Source organism: Bison bison, unplaced genomic scaffold (genome assembly GCF_000754665.1).
Source record: "Bison bison bison isolate TAMUID 2011002044 unplaced genomic scaffold, Bison_UMD1.0 scf7180017864370, whole genome shotgun sequence".
Classification (NCBI taxonomy): Eukaryota; Metazoa; Chordata; class Mammalia; order Artiodactyla; family Bovidae; genus Bison; species Bison bison.
Window position 1 is genome coordinate 827,545 of NW_011494942.1, and position 16,966 is coordinate 844,510.

The 16,966-nt window shown below is 41.9% G+C and overlaps 1 protein-coding gene across 2 annotated transcripts in view; it reads right to left on the minus strand.

Annotated features, from left to right (window-relative positions):
- Positions 1-16,966, minus strand: part of FSHR (follicle stimulating hormone receptor) — a 192,058-nt gene that overhangs the window by 22,710 nt on the left and 152,382 nt on the right. The window contains exons 5-6 of one of the 2 annotated variants that reach the window (XM_010855898.1): positions 5,306-5,377; positions 4,034-4,111 (exon numbers count right to left, since the gene is read on the minus strand). In XM_010855898.1, the coding sequence (XP_010854200.1) occupies positions 4,034-4,111; positions 5,306-5,377 (150 nt within the window). The remainder of the gene's footprint in view (positions 1-4,033; positions 4,112-5,305; positions 5,378-16,966) is intronic. The other variant, XM_010855900.1, reaches the window with a different exon arrangement.

A 16,966-nucleotide genomic window follows, 5' to 3' on the forward strand; every position in this document is an offset into this window, starting at 1 on the left:
AATGGATTTTTTTTTCTTTTATTTGGAGTACTATTTTGCTTCATTTAGGTTCAGCATTCATGTTCCTTATCATCAAAATCTTGATTTATAGAAACAAGTCCTAGATCAAGGACTAGATTTGGCCCGTGGGCTGTAATTGGCTGACCCTTAATCCAGCAAAAGTGGTGAGGAAATCCATGTGACTGCCACTTATCTTTTTTCTATAGGCTAGATAATTAATACTTTTTTCATGAATAGAAATAGATGTGGCTATGTAAAATGTAGACTAAGATAATTATTGTATTCAAAGTAGCCCTTTTTCTTTACAGATTTTCTTAATCAATAGAGGAGGTAGCATTTTTTGATGTCAGTAATGGATTATCACACAATAAACAAATTATGTCCAGAATTCCTGCCCAGGGGGTTATGTTAGGCAGTAGAACTCTTACATGCCTAGTCTCTTAAGAGAGGTAGTGTTGGTTTTAAAACCTCATCATGATGGTGACGACAAACATGGCAGAACATCAGCTAAGGAATAACTGAATCATGGTTTTCCTTAGTCTTTTTTTTTTTTTTTTTGGATCTTTTCCCCAGTATGTTCAGTCATTGAAGGCTCAGAAAGCTCCAGAAGCAGAGTCTGTCCTCTTTCTAAAGAATGAAGGTGTGGGAGGACCTGGCCCATGAAAGCTCACTGAGGGGCAGGAAGACGGAAGCCAGTTGAGGAAGGGAGGAAACGCATGTGGAGTAAGGCCGTAGCTAGGTACTTCCCTGTTCAGACTTTCTGGTTGCGTGGTCAGTGGAGAGGTGGGGAAGGACTCCAGGGCCTCCTTGTGGTGGGTTTTTACTCTTCATTTCCCCCTGAGCCGCTAGCCAAGTGTCTGATAATCCTTCATTGTTGGACTATTTTAAAAATATATTTACTTATATGTATGTAGAAAAGGGGTTTAGGATTTTGAAAGATGCAAAGAGAGCTTTTGCCATCATCAGAGCTACTTTGCCAGGTTTTTTTTTCCCCCGAGTACCCTTGGGTGTCCCTAGAGGCAGAAAGTGTCCCTATAGCCAGAAGTAGGGCCCAGACAAAGAACAACTGAAGACTTAAACTGTGGAGTGTGGACCTTCTGATTCTGTTATATGTAGATTAAGGGCCATCCGAGGTTAAGGGGGAAAAAAAAGAAAAAACTTCTCTCACAAATGTGAATTGGTCCTTTGGAGACATGTCTGAGAAGTGCTGATTCTTATGAAAACTGTCCTCACTAGGAAAGTAGGTTCTCAGTTCTGGGGATCCACATAGTATCCATGGACAGGAGTCAGTGAAGAACAGCTATGATCTCTATTTTTTATTTTTTGTAGTCTCAGGTTTCTGAGATGGTGTCTCAAGTTCTTATTTCCTTAAGTTCTTTTCTTCCACTTGGGAAGAGTTAAGACTAGGTAGGTCAGGAGAGCTTGCTTTCTGTCTGATGTTCTGGACAAAAAGGATGCACGCTGCTGCTGCTGCTAAGTCGCTTCAGTCGTGTCCGACTCTGTGCGACCGCATAGACGGCAGCCCACGAGGCTCCCCCGTCCCTGGGATTCTCCAGGCAAGAACACTGGAGTGGGTTGCCAGTTCCTTCTCCGATGCATGAACGTGAAGAGTGAAAGTTAAGTCTCTCAGTTGTATCCGACTCTTAGTGACCCCATGGACTGCAGCCCACCAGGCTCCTGCGTCCATGGGATTTTCCAGGCAAGAGTACTGGAGTGGGGTGCCATTGCCTTCTCCCAAAGGATGCATATCAGTGCACAAAACTGTGAGAATGTTATTAGTACACACCAGTTTTTAAAAAGTGAGATAATTGACATCTGACATTATGTTAATTTCAGGTTCCCACTTATATGTTTTCTATAAAAATACTCAGTTCCCTGGTGGTCTGGTGGTTAGGACTTGATGCTTTCATTGCCCATGGCCCAGGTTCAGGCCCTGACTGGGGAACTGAGATCCCACAGGCCTCGGTGCAGCCAAAAAAATAAAAAGAACTGTATTACTAAACTTGCCACATGAACTCATTTTGAATACATATATTTGAATCACAATATTTAAAAATGACATGTATGTTTAGAGCAACACTTAACATAGCGCAAGCATCCAGGTAGTTCTGATTCCGTTGATCACTAAGCTCCTCCCTCCATTATGCCAGCCAAGAATCCCTTTGCTGTAATATAGTAGGCCAGTGGTACTCAGACGCTCACCATTTTCCAGAGGTTCCCTTTTACCTTTTTGTTTTAACCTTCGTGGCTTTGGAGATTCTGTTTCCTCTGCTCCTCCTTTGCCAATGCTGTGGCTAAATTCCACTCATCTTTTAAGGCCTTCCTTCTCTCACTTAACTCTTCCTTCAACTCTCATGTCAAATTGTATTATTCCTCTTCTATACTTAAACAATTACTTTTATTTTACACATATTTCCTACTGCTTATTTCTTTTGCTCTCTTGTTCTCTCATGCTTCTCACACCTCATCAACTCATTCCAACACACACACACACACATATTTCAAATATCATGAACAATATTAAGTGGAAGGATTAGGTATTATCTACAATTTTGTCCTACTGCTGTGTCCTCTGAATCCATGCCTTTGATTTTTATATTTTCCTTCATACATCCTATTTCTCTGCTAGTCCCTTTCAAATTTTTCTGTTGGTTCTCTGTAATAAAGTTTTTGGGCTCCCCTTGTGGCTCAGCTGGTGAAGAATCCGCCTGTAATGAGGGAAACCTGGGCTTGATCCCTGGGTTAGGGAGAGCCCCTGGAGAAAGGAAAGGCTACCCACTACAGTATTCTGGCCTGGAGAATTCCATGGACTCTATAGTCCATGGGGTTGTGAAGAGTCAGACACACCTGAGTGATTTTCACCATAATAAATTTACGTCAAATACTGTGTTTAGCTTTATTCTAAAAGACTGATCCTGGGAGGGATTGGGGGCAAGAGGAGAAGGGGACGACAGAGGATGAGATGGCTGGATGGCATCACTGACTCGATGGATGTGAATCTCACTGAACTCTGGGAGTTGGTGATGGACAGGGAGGCCTGGCGTGCTGTGATTCATGGGGTCGCAAAGAGTCGGATACGACTGAGCGACTGATCTGATCTGCCTACTATTTCCCTCTGTTCCCTCCCCATCTCTTTTGTTGTTGTTTTTGTTTGTTTTTCATATAGATGGGTCTCTGGATCATATTACTGCTTTGAAAAGAACCAACATTCTTTCTGCAGTAGAACTTGCTTTTTGTACGTACCGCATATTGAAACACACACAGTATATTTTAAAGAACCACAGCAATTTGTGAAATGTAAAGAGAAAATACTTTTCTTACATATGTAATTGCAATTACCAGTCTCCCAAATGTCATTCTGTGCATTTAACTTCCAAGGATCCCATAAGCACTTGGGTAGCCTAAGTGCCCTATTTCCTGGCCATCTTGGGGAGTGGATAAACTGCTACACAGGCTACTGGCACAGACGATTAGAAGATAGTTCATTAACAATGTAGAGTACATTTACAAACTTTCACAAAAATCATAGAGAGTAACTCAAGCTCATTAAAAAAACGTGATTGTTCTAAGCAAATGTGAAGTCATCTTATATGCCCAATGTGGGGCTGAACAGGAGCTGCTTGGCATGGTTATGAGGGAATATCCATGTCTTCCTGATTCAGACTCCTCCTTGGTCTTTTTCTTTGGGCAACAAAAGCCTTTCCAGGCAATAACTAACTTTATTGATGCATGAGTTATTCTGTCCCTCAGAACAGATGTTGCATCACAGGAGACCATCATTCAAAGAGCAATTTTAAACACTTGAATCGCACCACAGAATCATAAATTATTAACATGGCTCCATGCTGTGATTTGGAAATGTAAAGTTGGGAAGAGAGGGAAAAACACAGAACGAGAGAGAAATTGGAATGGAGAAATGCCAAAGTTATACCCCACCCCCTGGCCCTGCAAAAACGGAACATACCATTATGACAAAGAAAGCATTACATGAAAAGCCAAATGTTACTCCATTGGATTTTTTTTCTTTACTTACACAGTCATACTTTCAAAACTTAGCCCCATGAAAGAATTTCTTTCAACTGTGTGGATGTTTATATTATCTTGAATATCTCTGGAAGAAAGTACAGACAGATTAGATGTTTATACCAGCTCTATCCTGTGTCACCTCCCCACATGTAGTCTACTTGGCACGGTGTAGTCTTTAACTGAGGTAATGCTTGAATAGTTATTGTTCTGAAGAATGAGGAGCTCAACGTTTGGGAAATTGATGACATCTAATTTATCTCTAGTATATCAGTTCTTCTTAAAAGTGCAATTGCAGACATGCAGTCTGTTACATCTCTGAAAGTTTTCTAGGCTAATTCAACTGTGTGAGGTTCTAATGTACTCCTTTATTATCCTTGCCTCCACAGTTGGTACCTGCTCAATATGACAAAGTCACTTAAGCTGACCTTTCATTTCTACCAAACCTCTCCATTCACCTTAGTCGGGCCTTCATCTTCCTTCATTTCAATCTACTTCTTGAAGCTAGTTTTCTTCCTCTGACCTCTTTTGAGTCACAGAAAAGTTTGATCATTGGTTTTCCTCTTCCTGACTAAAAGGCTGAAGAACATCTCATTTTTCTGTTTGCACCTCATCCTCTGAAGCTTCCCTGTTGAGTCTGATCTAACATTTAAATGTAAAAGGAGTAAACTCTCTGGGACAAGTTGAGGAACTAGAGGGGATTCTCTGTGTTTCTCTCTCCCTCCCTCCCTCCTTCCTTCCCTTTGCTCACTACGTCCCTTTCCTACCTCTTTCTTTTGCATCTGTCCAGATTCTTACAATTTCACTATTGAAAATAAACTTGCTATTATATGTTGCCTTTTCTGTTGGTCTTTCAAAATAGATACCTTGGGAAAAGGTAAATACATTGTCATTAACACTTCAGTCAAGTGATTTCTTTATGCCTAGGGCAGCCTGGGCATTCTGGAAGGAGGAGGGGAGGCTGGTGGAAGACAAGGGGAGTTACAGGAGGGAGGCGTGAAAAGCCCTCAACAGTGAAGGAAGGAGAGACTTCCTGATGTGCTGCAAGCTGGCTCTGTTGACAGCTGTCTGACTGAGGAGCCTGCTGACTCAGCCTGCTGACTAAGTTGAGATTAGCTGGTCTTTAGGTAAAGCTGGGATGCTTGCTGTTTACCTTCCTACGCCTGCTCACCCAGAGCAACACGTTTGGAGGATGTAGACTACACAATGCTTTTTACAGGCCCAGAGGCTGTTGCACAGAACAGCTATGAGTAAAGAGTTGGTGACCGCTCTTCAAACTTACAGTAAAACCTTTTGGAGAGACTGAATCTTGTGAACAGCTGGCAAGTGCTTAATACCTGTGTTGGATATTAACCTAGAGAGAGACAAAATAAGAGTGAGTGAAAAATGAAGCTGGCTGTTTTAACAATTGCCACCGTCTAGGCTTTCCAAATACAAAATATCCATATTAAGCTTTCAGAAAAACTACCAGAAAATTCCATAATACATGTGAATCATGCTTATATTTTCTATTTTAAGGCTCTAATCAGGGTTTAGGAAGCTGCTGATACTTTAGAGAAAAGAAACTTATACTCAGACACAAAGATGGACACAATGCACACTTTTGCTAAAGAAGAAGAAATCAACATAATCCCAAAAGTAATTTGCAACTGGACAACAGAATTTACCTAAATGATCCCCTACTTCCAACCTCTACATACTCTGAAGAATTGCCTCTTCTCCTCTCCAAATGATTCTGTCACTATTAGGGCATGAATTCCATACCCTTTGACCTCAGAGGATGCATGTGGGCCCATCAAACTCTCTCCTGGGAAGAAGTTGGAAGTTGGTTAGAGCAGAGTCTACTGATGCCATCATGCTCATGAGATAATCCCTACATTTCTAGAGCTGAGATTTCCAGAGCTATATTGGATCCTTCCCAAGACTTTCATGTCTTGGCCTGGGTTTGCCTGGAAGCCAAGCCTGAGACAAAGACTGCCTTATAGATAGTATATTTGATAATGTGACTTCAGTGAGTTGGGACAGGGGAAATGAAACAGAGATGGGGGAAAGATAATCAATATGAGTTGAGTTGACCAGCACTACTTGTGACTGGTCTTTAATGCAAAGGACTTGATGTAGGAAATTTTCAAAATGGGTATCAAAACTGTTGCTCTGAATGAGGAAGAAAGGGAAGCATTTATTCACAGACTACTATTTCCTGTTGGTTGACGGCTTCCCCATGATGTTAACTCTCCACTCTGACTTGTACACTTGTGGGTGCTCAGAGACTTCCCTCTGGGCATCTCTTACATTGGTGTAGAAGCTGCCCTGGGACTAGAAATGAGAGGAACACAAGGTCAGAGTAGGTGTTGTCCAGCTGAAATTAAGCCGGTTGAAATTTGAGTGGAACTGGCTTCCACAGAAGTGGTAAAGAAGATTTTCAATTGACAATGAGAGTTGTCTGGCATACCATTTTTCAGCATTTCTCAGGCTCCTGTGAGATACCTAAAATCCTCCCAGTACCTCCCCACTCCCATTTCCATTTTCTCTGTGTGTCTTACCTACAGTTGGTCTTTTTGCTGGCAAGCTAAAGAACCTGCACCAGTACTCTCATCATTGTGAAAGAGCATGTGTGTCTGGGGTTTATGATTCTAGAGTAGACTTTGGTGTCCTGCTCTTTGCTTCTGTATTCAGAGAGCCCATAAATTCTGCCTATGGATTCTCTGTAATGGTTCTCAGATGTTTTGCTCCTGTTTGGTTCTCAGTGATCCACACAGAGCACATCTTCATCAGTTCTTCTTTTGATTATTTTGACAGCCCTTGAGATGGTCTCCCTTTGTTTTTCACTTGTGGAAAATGGCTGTTACCATGGTTTTATTAAGACTTCATTGTGTTATTTACTTTAAAAATTTTTTCCCACTGAAATGTAAACTGTTTCATGTGGAGACCTGAGTTAACACAAGCATATACAGCTGTCTATCAGCCAGCACACTCAAGATAAAACCCAGCGCCACCAGCCTTCAAATTACTCTGTTGCCCCTTTGTACCATAGTCACCTCTCCTTTTACTTCCTATTCCTGCCAACCACTGATCAGTTTCTATTTATATAATTTTGCCTTTTCAAAATGTCATATCAGTGCAACCATACATTATGGAACTTCTTTCATACAGTATAAGGCATTTGAGATTCTTCCGTGTTGCTGTATGTATCGGTAGTTCACTGTTCTTTATTGCTGGTTAGTCTTCCTTTGAATGGGTATATCATCATTTGTTCATTCATCGGTAAAAGAACTCCTAAGTTGTTTCTAGCTTTTGTGATTATAAAAAAATACTGCTTTAAACATTTGTGTATTATGTGTGTGTGTGTTTGAGTGAGAGAGACCAAGACTGACAGAGGGAGAGAAACAGAGACCATTTCTACCTTTCTTGGGTAAATGTCTATGAGTGGGATTGCTAGGTCGATGGTGAGTGTGTGTCTAACTGTATTAGAAACTGCCAGAGTGTTTCACAAAGTGGCTGTACCATTTTGTATTCCAGCTAGCAATATATGAGAATTCTAGCAGCTCTGTGTCCTTTGGTTTTTTAAAAAGATATATTCTTTGAATATAAAAATAATATATATTTATTGTGAGACTTATGGAAACATCTACAGAGGACAGTAAAAATCACCTCTAGATTCACTACCCAGAGATAGCTTCTGTTAACATTTGGAGTTTGAAATTTCTAACCCAAACAAATAGCTTTCATGATTGCTCTCCATCACCTCTGAGATGCTACTCAGAGAAATACCAACAGAAACATTGCCATAACTAAATATCTGCTAGCTTGACACACTCTTATTCTACATTTGTTATTTAATCATATCCAGCTTTCCACTATTTTTAGATCACTTCCCATGGGTCTATGGAATATTCTTTTAATGAGACATCAAAGCAAAGACCACACTTCATATTCTTTGACAATCTACACTACTACGTGCAGATTGGGAATACAGTATGTGCTCATAAAATACTAGGCTAATTGGTTGATGTTTCTAAAACATTTCTTGCTTCTGTCACCAGAATTTATTAAAACCCATATTCCGTTAATTTATTTGTCAGGTATCACGGCTACTTGGAGTAATTCATCTTAAACAGGGAAAGGGAGGTCTGGAGGCCAGGAATCAGGAGGATGGACATGTTAAGAACTTGACACAAGCCATTTCATCTTTCCAGATTGGAAAGGACACAGAGTGTGTGAACATCAAGGTAGACATTATATCAGACACTGCTCTACCCTGCTTCACATTCTTTTGTTCCTTCTTTTACTCTAGTGGTTACCATAGCAGCCAGCTACATACAGATTTAACTTAGCAGACACTGGCCTCAGTTATACTGGGTCTCTCTCATTTTCTACCCTAGGCTCCTCTACCATCTCTGAGTGGGACACTTGTAAGAATCTGCTCAACTATTTTGAGGCAGGGGGCAGATTGGGAAGTACGAGGAAGTTACCATCTCATAGGACAACTTTTCTAGTGGTGAACTCTTTCATCCCTTGGGTGAACAATTCTGAATATACTCTAAAGGACACCTTAGATGGACTCTAGCATAATTACACCTTGATTTCCTGGTGGCAGTCAGCTGATAAGATATTTCTGAGTTAGCTTCCCTTGTTCCTTCTTTTCTTCTTAGTCGTCTAACCCCTCTCCTCCAGTTTGAATGTAAAAGAAACTGCTAATTTGTTGAGTCCTTGTTCAGACGTAGTTTGGATCACCTAAACTAAGAGAGCGGAGAAGGCAATGGCACCCCACTCCAGTACTTTTGCCTAGAAAATCCCATGGATGGAGGAGCCTGGTAGGCTGCAGTCCATGGGGTCGCTAAGAGTCGGACACGATTGAGCGACTTCACTTTCACTTTTCACTTTCATGCATTGGAGAAGGAAGTGGCAACCCACTCCAGTGTTCTTGCCTGGAGAATCCCAGGGATGGGATGCTGGGTTGGCTGCCGTCTATGGGGTCACACAGAGTCACACACGACTGAAGCGACGCAGCAGCAGACTAAGAGAGATACTAGCTTGTGCCAAGTTTCACATTTTCAGGGACTCCCTGATGGTTATCATCTGTCTTTACTCCAAATTTGTCTCCAGTTGGAGCCCAGCTTTGCTTCTCTTCCTTCTTTTACAGTAAAGTTTCTAGAAAGGGTTGTCTATGAATGCTGTCTTCATTTTCTATGTTCTATTCCTCTTCAACTTGTTGAGGATGCTCCAATTTGTTTTCATGCTATATCTCTCCCCTGAATCCACTTTTTTCATGCCTCATGTCTACTAACCCATAAACAATAAATCTAGTGGTCACTTTAAATTCTCATTTTTTTTTTTATGCCTTTCAGAATTCAGTATTCTCTGCCAAGTCTCTCTCTTTTATTAGTTTCTGTCCAATTGAACTTTTCTATTATTCCACATCTTTGTTACTCCCTTTGAACTTTTTTTGTTGTTGATGCCCCCTCTATCTATGGGCTTTCCTGGTGGCTCAGATGATAAACAATCAGCCTGCAATGAGGGAGACCTGGGTTCAATCCCTGGGTTGGGAAGATCCCCTGGAGAAGGTCATGGCAACCCACTCCAGTATTCTTGCCTGCAGAACCTGCCATGGACAGAGTAGCTTGGTGGGCTACAGTCCAAGAGGTTGCAAAGAGTCGGACATGACAGAGCACTAAGTACATGGCATACTGCCTCTATCTGTACTCTGAGCCTTCTGCCCCTTTTCTCTCATTTTGCTGGGAAGGTCTCATTTCCCATGGCTTCAAATAGTGTTGATATAATGACCACTCCTAGATTTATAGTTGACTTCTGACCTCTCCAGTCTGTCCCTAAAGTTTACTTCATATATCCTGTTCTGGATGTCTTATTGGCATAGTGAACTAAACTAGTTCCCCCACTATTACCTTCACAAAACTGCTGTTTCTCAGTTCTTCCTCATAAATAGCATTCCCATCTATCAGTTGTTAGGAATGTGACAGTAAACTTGGCTTCTTCACCCTCATCACCCAGAATTCAGTCCATCTCAAAGTCCTCTTAGATTCCATTTCCAAAATATTTCTTGATTCCATATAATTTCTTCCATCTCTGTCAACACCATTCTAGAACAAACCGCCATCATCTTTCAAGATTTCTGTCATAGTCTACTGCTTTCCAGACGTTTAATCCTGTCCTTTTCAAACCCATTCTCCATTCAGCACAGAGCATTCATTTTAAAAATGTAAATCAGATGGCATTAGTTCTCTGCTTTTCTTTAGTTATTTCCCATAGTAAAATTTCTACTCTTACTGCCTATCTTGCACCTTCATCTGATGTCATTTCCCCAATTCACTTCAGCACCACTGCTTTCTTTCAATTTTTCAGATACACTAAGTTCCTCCCTGTTTCTAGGCATTTGCTTATTATGCTCTATCTGGAAGGCTTACCATCCACGCCTTACCTGGCCAACCTCAACTCATCCTTCAGGGTTCAGTTACAAATGTCATTTTCTGAGAGAAGAGCTCCCTGATTGCCAAGCTAACTTAAGGTTTTTGATTTTTCCCAGTATAATCATATTCTTTTTAGCAATTTTCCCTTACTACTGCTCAGCAAAATTCTCAACTGTATATGATTTTGTGTTTATGTTCTATTCAATGTCTGTGTCTTCAACCAGATTGAACATCTTCAATATTCTTCTGATGACAGAAATCATGTTTTTTCCTGAAAACTCGATGTTGACACAGTGGATGACACATGTCATGTGCTTGTGTATGTACCAGGCCAGGCAATGTGTTATGTGTTGTTAGAGATGAACACACAAAAGGAATCACTCACTAGCTATGTTTCATACCTAATGGATTTAATATTAGGTTAAATTGTCCATTACCTAATGTATAACAACCTGGCTGTCTCTTAGTAAATGAGTAAGAATTTTATATAATTGAAGGAGAAAAAGGTTTCTTATTATCAACAAGAAGAGTGCAAGTACATTATTTAATATCAATAATATGCACTCCCAAAGTCACTATACTTACGGGACATCTATAAATGTCTGTAGATGCACATTGAAAGCTTTGGTCTTTAAAGAAAACACACAGCAAAAACGGCCAAGATTATTCCAGTAGTTTTGAGTTTTAGACACTTAAAAAGATCTAGTGACTATCTAGTGAGATGGATTATTGATGATAACTCTATAGCTGAAACTCTTCATAACCCCAAGATAACTCAGGAAATGGAGTTTGGATGAACACTTACTTTTCAATTCATTTTTCCCCTTTGATCAATAAATTCATGTCTGATGGAGCCTGGAAGTGGGTAATCAGCTTGGAGCTCTATGTCTCAATGGGTTTGGTTTGGTCAAATGACTGTTTGCTGTGAAATTATTTTGATTCACTCAACCGCAGTTAATCCTCACAAACAGGTAAAGGCCTGAGGATAAAATGCCAGCAAATTTAAGTTCTGCAAATGGATCTTCTAAAGCAAGGTAACTGCTCATAGTCGTCCCTTCTCAACAGCCAGCTTTACATTCTGAACTGCTGTTAACATCTTTCATGCCTGACTGTCCCCAGTATTGATTACAGTGATGAAAATGGATCCTTGTGTTGCCAGGATGAACTTAGTGAGGTCCCTTCAGTTGATGGGAGCCAATTCCACTATGTCATACCATCTCACTAAATAATATATTTGCTTCCAAGAACAATTGACCCCACAGCTCTAAGGCTCATTGTCCTGAACATCGTTAGTGCTTTCATAAACCTTCAACAGTGCTGGTGTGTGTTTTTTCTTAAACTTTCAGTGTTTTGGGCTCACTTGTCTTGCTTCGGGCTAGACATCTTCCTTCCATACAATGTCCATCCTATCCAAAAGAGGATGCCAAAGACCATACCCTTGTTTTCAGGGAATGCACAAGTGAATTGAGGAGTTAAGGTTAGTATAGAGGAAATACTCAGATGGGTCTAGTGCTAAGATGTATGTTGTTGATAGTGAGTGTCTTAAGACTCAGGGAAGGGGAGAGCAATGTGAGATGGATTACTCATGGAGGAGCTCTTGCAGGAAGGAGAGGAAATCAGATTTTACGACAGTATAGAGTTTATTGGCCTGAACTAGGGAAATGAGTGTGTATAGCTTAAACCACAAGAGGGGTTTGAGAGATGGGGCACAGAGGAGAATGGAATGGAAAGGGAAGGGAAAGAGGAGGCAGTATCTCAACAACTTTTAAAACTAGGTAGAGAAGCATGCAGAGAAGGCAATGGCGCCCCACTCCAGTACTCTTGCCTGGAAAATTCCATGGATGGAGGAGCCTGGAAGACTGCAGTCCATGGGGTCGCTGAGGGTCGGACATGACTGAGCAACTTCACTTTCACTTTTCACTTTCATGCATTGGAGAAGGAAATGGCAACCCACTCCAGTGTTCTTGCCTGGAGAATCCCAGGGATGGGGGAGCCTGGTGAGCTGCCATCTATGGGGTCGCACAGAGTCAGACATGACTGAAGCGACTTAGCAGCAGCAGTACATAATCCACTGAACTGAAAAATGTCAGGAGAACAAGACATCACTCTTCATCACAGGTGCTAGCCAAGAATGCAATTTTTTCTATTCTACCCAAAATCCACCATGGCAGGGAATGATCAATTCTGAGACTGTGTGAACCAGTTTTCTTTTAGTTTGTGAACTGAGGCAGAAGCAGAGTTTATACCATGGCCTTAATGGCTTCTTGAGGTACTTTAAAGAAAGCTGAGCACTGAAGAATTGATGCTTTTGAACTGTGGTGTTGGAGAAGACTCTTGAGAGTCCCTTGGACTGCAGGGAGATCCAACCAGTCCATCCTAAAGGAGATCAGTCCTAAATGTTCATTGGAAGGACTGATGTTGAAGCTGAAACTCCAATACTTTGGCCACCTGATGCGAAGAGCTGACTCATTGGAAGAGACCCTGATGCTGGGAAAGATTGAGGGCAGGAGAAGAAGGGAATGACAGAGAACGAGATGGTTGAATGGCATCACTGACTCAATGGAGATGGGTTTGGGTGGACTCCAGAAGTTGGTGATGGACAGGGAGGCCTGGCGTGCTGCAGTCCATGGGGTTGCATAGAGTTGGACACGACTGAGCGACTGAACTGACTTGAGATATTTTAGGCAAATTTGATATAAAAATGGGATACTGTTAGTTGTGTGTCTAGGTTAGGGGTTTATTATTTTTGCCAAAACACATTTCCTAGAAGCCAAGATCAAGGGTTTGAACTTGACCTCCTCTTCTCATCTTCTGATTGGTTTATCATGATATATTTGTTTGCACCTAATTTAAGACTGTTTCTTCCTTATTGATTTTTACATTGTAAAGTGCATTTTTCTGTCTCTTAGATAAAATGTACTTCTTCCTCCTGACCACTCTGGGAGAAGTTAGTTATCCACTGATTCATAAGAAGGAGAGGAGTATACTATAGTTAATTAATAAAAGAGAAGACTCCTTACCTTTTCAGGCTCACTGATACTAAGATTTCTATTAAATGTAGGTAGTTATTGACTGAGAGTTTGTGTCTCTATATACACCATTAGAAAAGATGCTAACATGTACTTTCCAAATCATTAAATAAAGACTTAAGTATAGAATCGCATACATTTGGAGTTAGGTGGGAGTGTGTGTAATAAGCTGCTGTTCAATGAAAAAGGCATTAGACTTAAGACTAGGAACCCTGGATTTAAGCGCTTTCTCTCTCACAAGCTGGATGGTGTTAAGCAGTTCATTTACCTTTTCAGAGCCTCAGTTTCTCCTTCTGTAAAATGATCTTGTATACGCCATTTACCTGAGACAGTAGGAGAGCCTGTTTTCTTGCCTCTCCAGTCTCATACTTTCAAAGTTAGAAATATTTAACTCCTATTCAGCTCAAACTGGCCTTGGTCTCCATGGAAACCAGACTCTGTAGCAATCGGTGGGAATTTAATAAGCCCCAAAGCAGGGTTCTGAAGATCTCAGCCTTATTAGCCTGGCTGCAGATTCTGTGTGTGTGTGTGTGTGTGTGTTAGGATTTATTTATCATTGATTTTTTGGCTGTGCTGGTCTTTGTTGCTGTGTGAGGGCTTTCTCTAGTTGCAGCGAGTGGGGGCTGCTCTCTAGTTGCAGCGTGCAGGCTTCTCATTGTGGTGACTTCCCTTCTTATAGAGGATGGGCTCTAGGTGCACACGATTCAGTAGTTTTGGCTCCTGGGCTCTAGAACGCTGGCTCAGCAGTTGTGGTCCATGGGCTTAGTTGCTCTATGGTGTGGAATCTTCCTGTCCCCAGCACCGGCAGGTGGATTCTTAACCACTAGACCACTAGGGAAGGCCAGATTCTGTTTTTTTTTTTTTTGGCTGTGCTGAGTCTCCATTGCTTTGCACAGGCTTTCTCTAGCTGCAGTGAGCAAGGGCTACTGTCTGCTTTGGTGCCCGGGTTTCTCCCTGCAGTGGCTTCTCTCGTTGCGCAGCCCAGGCTCCAGGGTGTGGTTTTCAGTAGTTGTGGCACATAGGCTCAGTAGTTGCAATGTATGGGCTTAGTTGCTCCTTGGCATGTGAAATCTTTCCAGATCAGGGATCGAACCTGTGTCCCCTGCAATGCCAGGTGGATTCTTATCCACTGTGCCACCAGGGAGGTCCTGGATTCTGTTTTGACCTAATATTCTGGCTTAGCAATCAGGCTCTGGTCCTATTCTCAGATGGGAAGTGTAGTATAGCGTCAAACTAGTAGCTCTGATGCTAGAGGTGCACATATGCTAAGTAACTTCAGTTGTGTCCAACTCCTTGTGACCCCCATGGACTGTAACCCCTCAGCTCCTCTGTCCATTGGATTCTTCAGGCAAGAATACTGGAGACTGGAGTGGGTTGCCATGCCCTCCTGCAGGTAATCATCCCGACTCAGAGATCAAACCTGCTAGAGGATCTGGATTTAAGTCCTGACTGTACTGCTTTTTAAGATGTATGGCCTTAAGGAGTTAGTTGAAGCCTACAGGACTCAAATCTTTTATCTTTCACCCAGGGAAATAAGATTATTCAAAATGAAGCCTTAGCACTGTGTCCAGACACTGTTATTGATCATGCATGCTATGCATGGTAAGTTGCTTCAGTCACGTCTGACTCTTTGTGACATCATGGACTGTAGCACTCCAAGCTCCTCTGTCCTTGGGGATTCTCCAGGCAAGAATACTGGAGTGGGTTGCCATGTCCCCCTCCAGGGGATCTTCCTGACCTAGGGATTGAACCCGCGTCTCTTATGTCTTCTGCATTAGGAGGTGGATTCTTTATCACTAGCACCACCTGGGAAGTCCATTGATGATGGTCCAGACTTATATTCCTTTGCCCTCATTGAGAACTTGTCTGATTTCCTGGTTTCCCTAGAACCTGAGCCATGACTTGCTTTCCTCTAGTTCTCTTGGGCACTGAGATGCTGTTTCTGTGTCTGGGTCTCTGTTCTGCTTGTGGGACCTCTATGATGCCTGGGCAGGGTTATCTGTTAACTTTTGCCTAAGGCTCCGTGTGCCCTGTCGCAACCACTGGAAGCCACAGCGGAACTTCCCAGATTCCTCCTGCCCCTTTTCTCTAGTTTCCTCCTGCTTCTTTTGACAAACCTGCCTGGATTAACCTTCTTGCCTATCTGATTCTGTTCAGTCTTTGGGTCTTGGTTGTTGGTCATCTCAATGGAAATTACTGCAAAGCCTTGAAAAAATTGAAGATGACTTACCAATTAAAAAAAAAATACAAGTGATCCAAATTTGTTGTCTTCTTCTGTGATGACAAATGACTATAAGAAATAACGCTACAGAGTGGATATTTTAAAATTCAACACATTTATCTCTTTAAGGGAAAGGTGATGTGTTAATGAGGAGGAATACAACAGCATTTCAAAGGAAAGAATTTGGGGGGAAATGGAAATTTATTGCTGAAAATGATGCATGGTTTCATTTATAAAAACTCAGTGCATATTTTAAAAACAAGGATATGCAACTTTCTGACGCTAAAGCTTTTCACTGGGTTTTGAACCCTTTGATTAGAAACATAAAAATGCAACATCTTTCAGGTAGTTTGTAAGAACGTCTGATTGACATTAGGGAAGAAGATTGACTAGCTGAATTTCATAAAAATGTTTGCATGAAAGAAATGGATTGAACGTGAAGCCTGGATGACTCAGGGAGTGTAGCCATAGGCTTGTCTTCCATTGGAGCTACTTGTTTCAGTGAAGTTTTGTTCTCATCTTTGACAGCCATTAAAATCTAGTATTGATATGACCCATGAATTGCTTTTCCGAATGTTAAACTAAGGATTAAAAAATAATAAAGTGCGGGGGGGACACGATGGTGGAGGAGTAGGTGGACTTGGAGTACATCTCTCTCCACGGATACATCAGGAATACACCTTCAGACACAGAAGTGTGTGCAGAGTACCAGCTGAGAGTGGACAGGAGTACCTGACCAGCGGAAAATAATATATAGAACCATGCAAAACTCAGTAGGATGAAGGAACTAGGGGGAAAAGTAGGAGTGTTAGTAAGACTGGACTTGCCCTCAGCTGGTGGAGGAACTGAAGCAGGGGTCTGATCCCCACCATAGGGGCAATATCTGAGTCAGAGGAGAAACATTTAAGGCTGAGAGTGAAACAGCTGATCTGTGGCAGCCTAAATGGAATGAGAATCAGACAGTCCTTGCCAGAGCCATACATGCCCCAGACAGGAATGCTGGTCCCTTGGAAAGTGCAGCGACTGGGAGCTGGAGTTCAGGGATTGTGGAGCAATCATAGGGTGATGGGTGTTGGTGATTGAGGAGAGAGGAATCAAGGGGATGTGAGGGAGGAGATCGTGGTGGGAAATGCCTGTGGAGGAAAGCCAGGCAGCCATGGAAGCAAGGTGATACTGCTGACTCACATGTAGGGGGTGGAGCCATCACCATAGCCTCTCTCTCCTCACATGCCAGCATCGCAGCTGAACGTTAGAGAGGCTGGCCCATC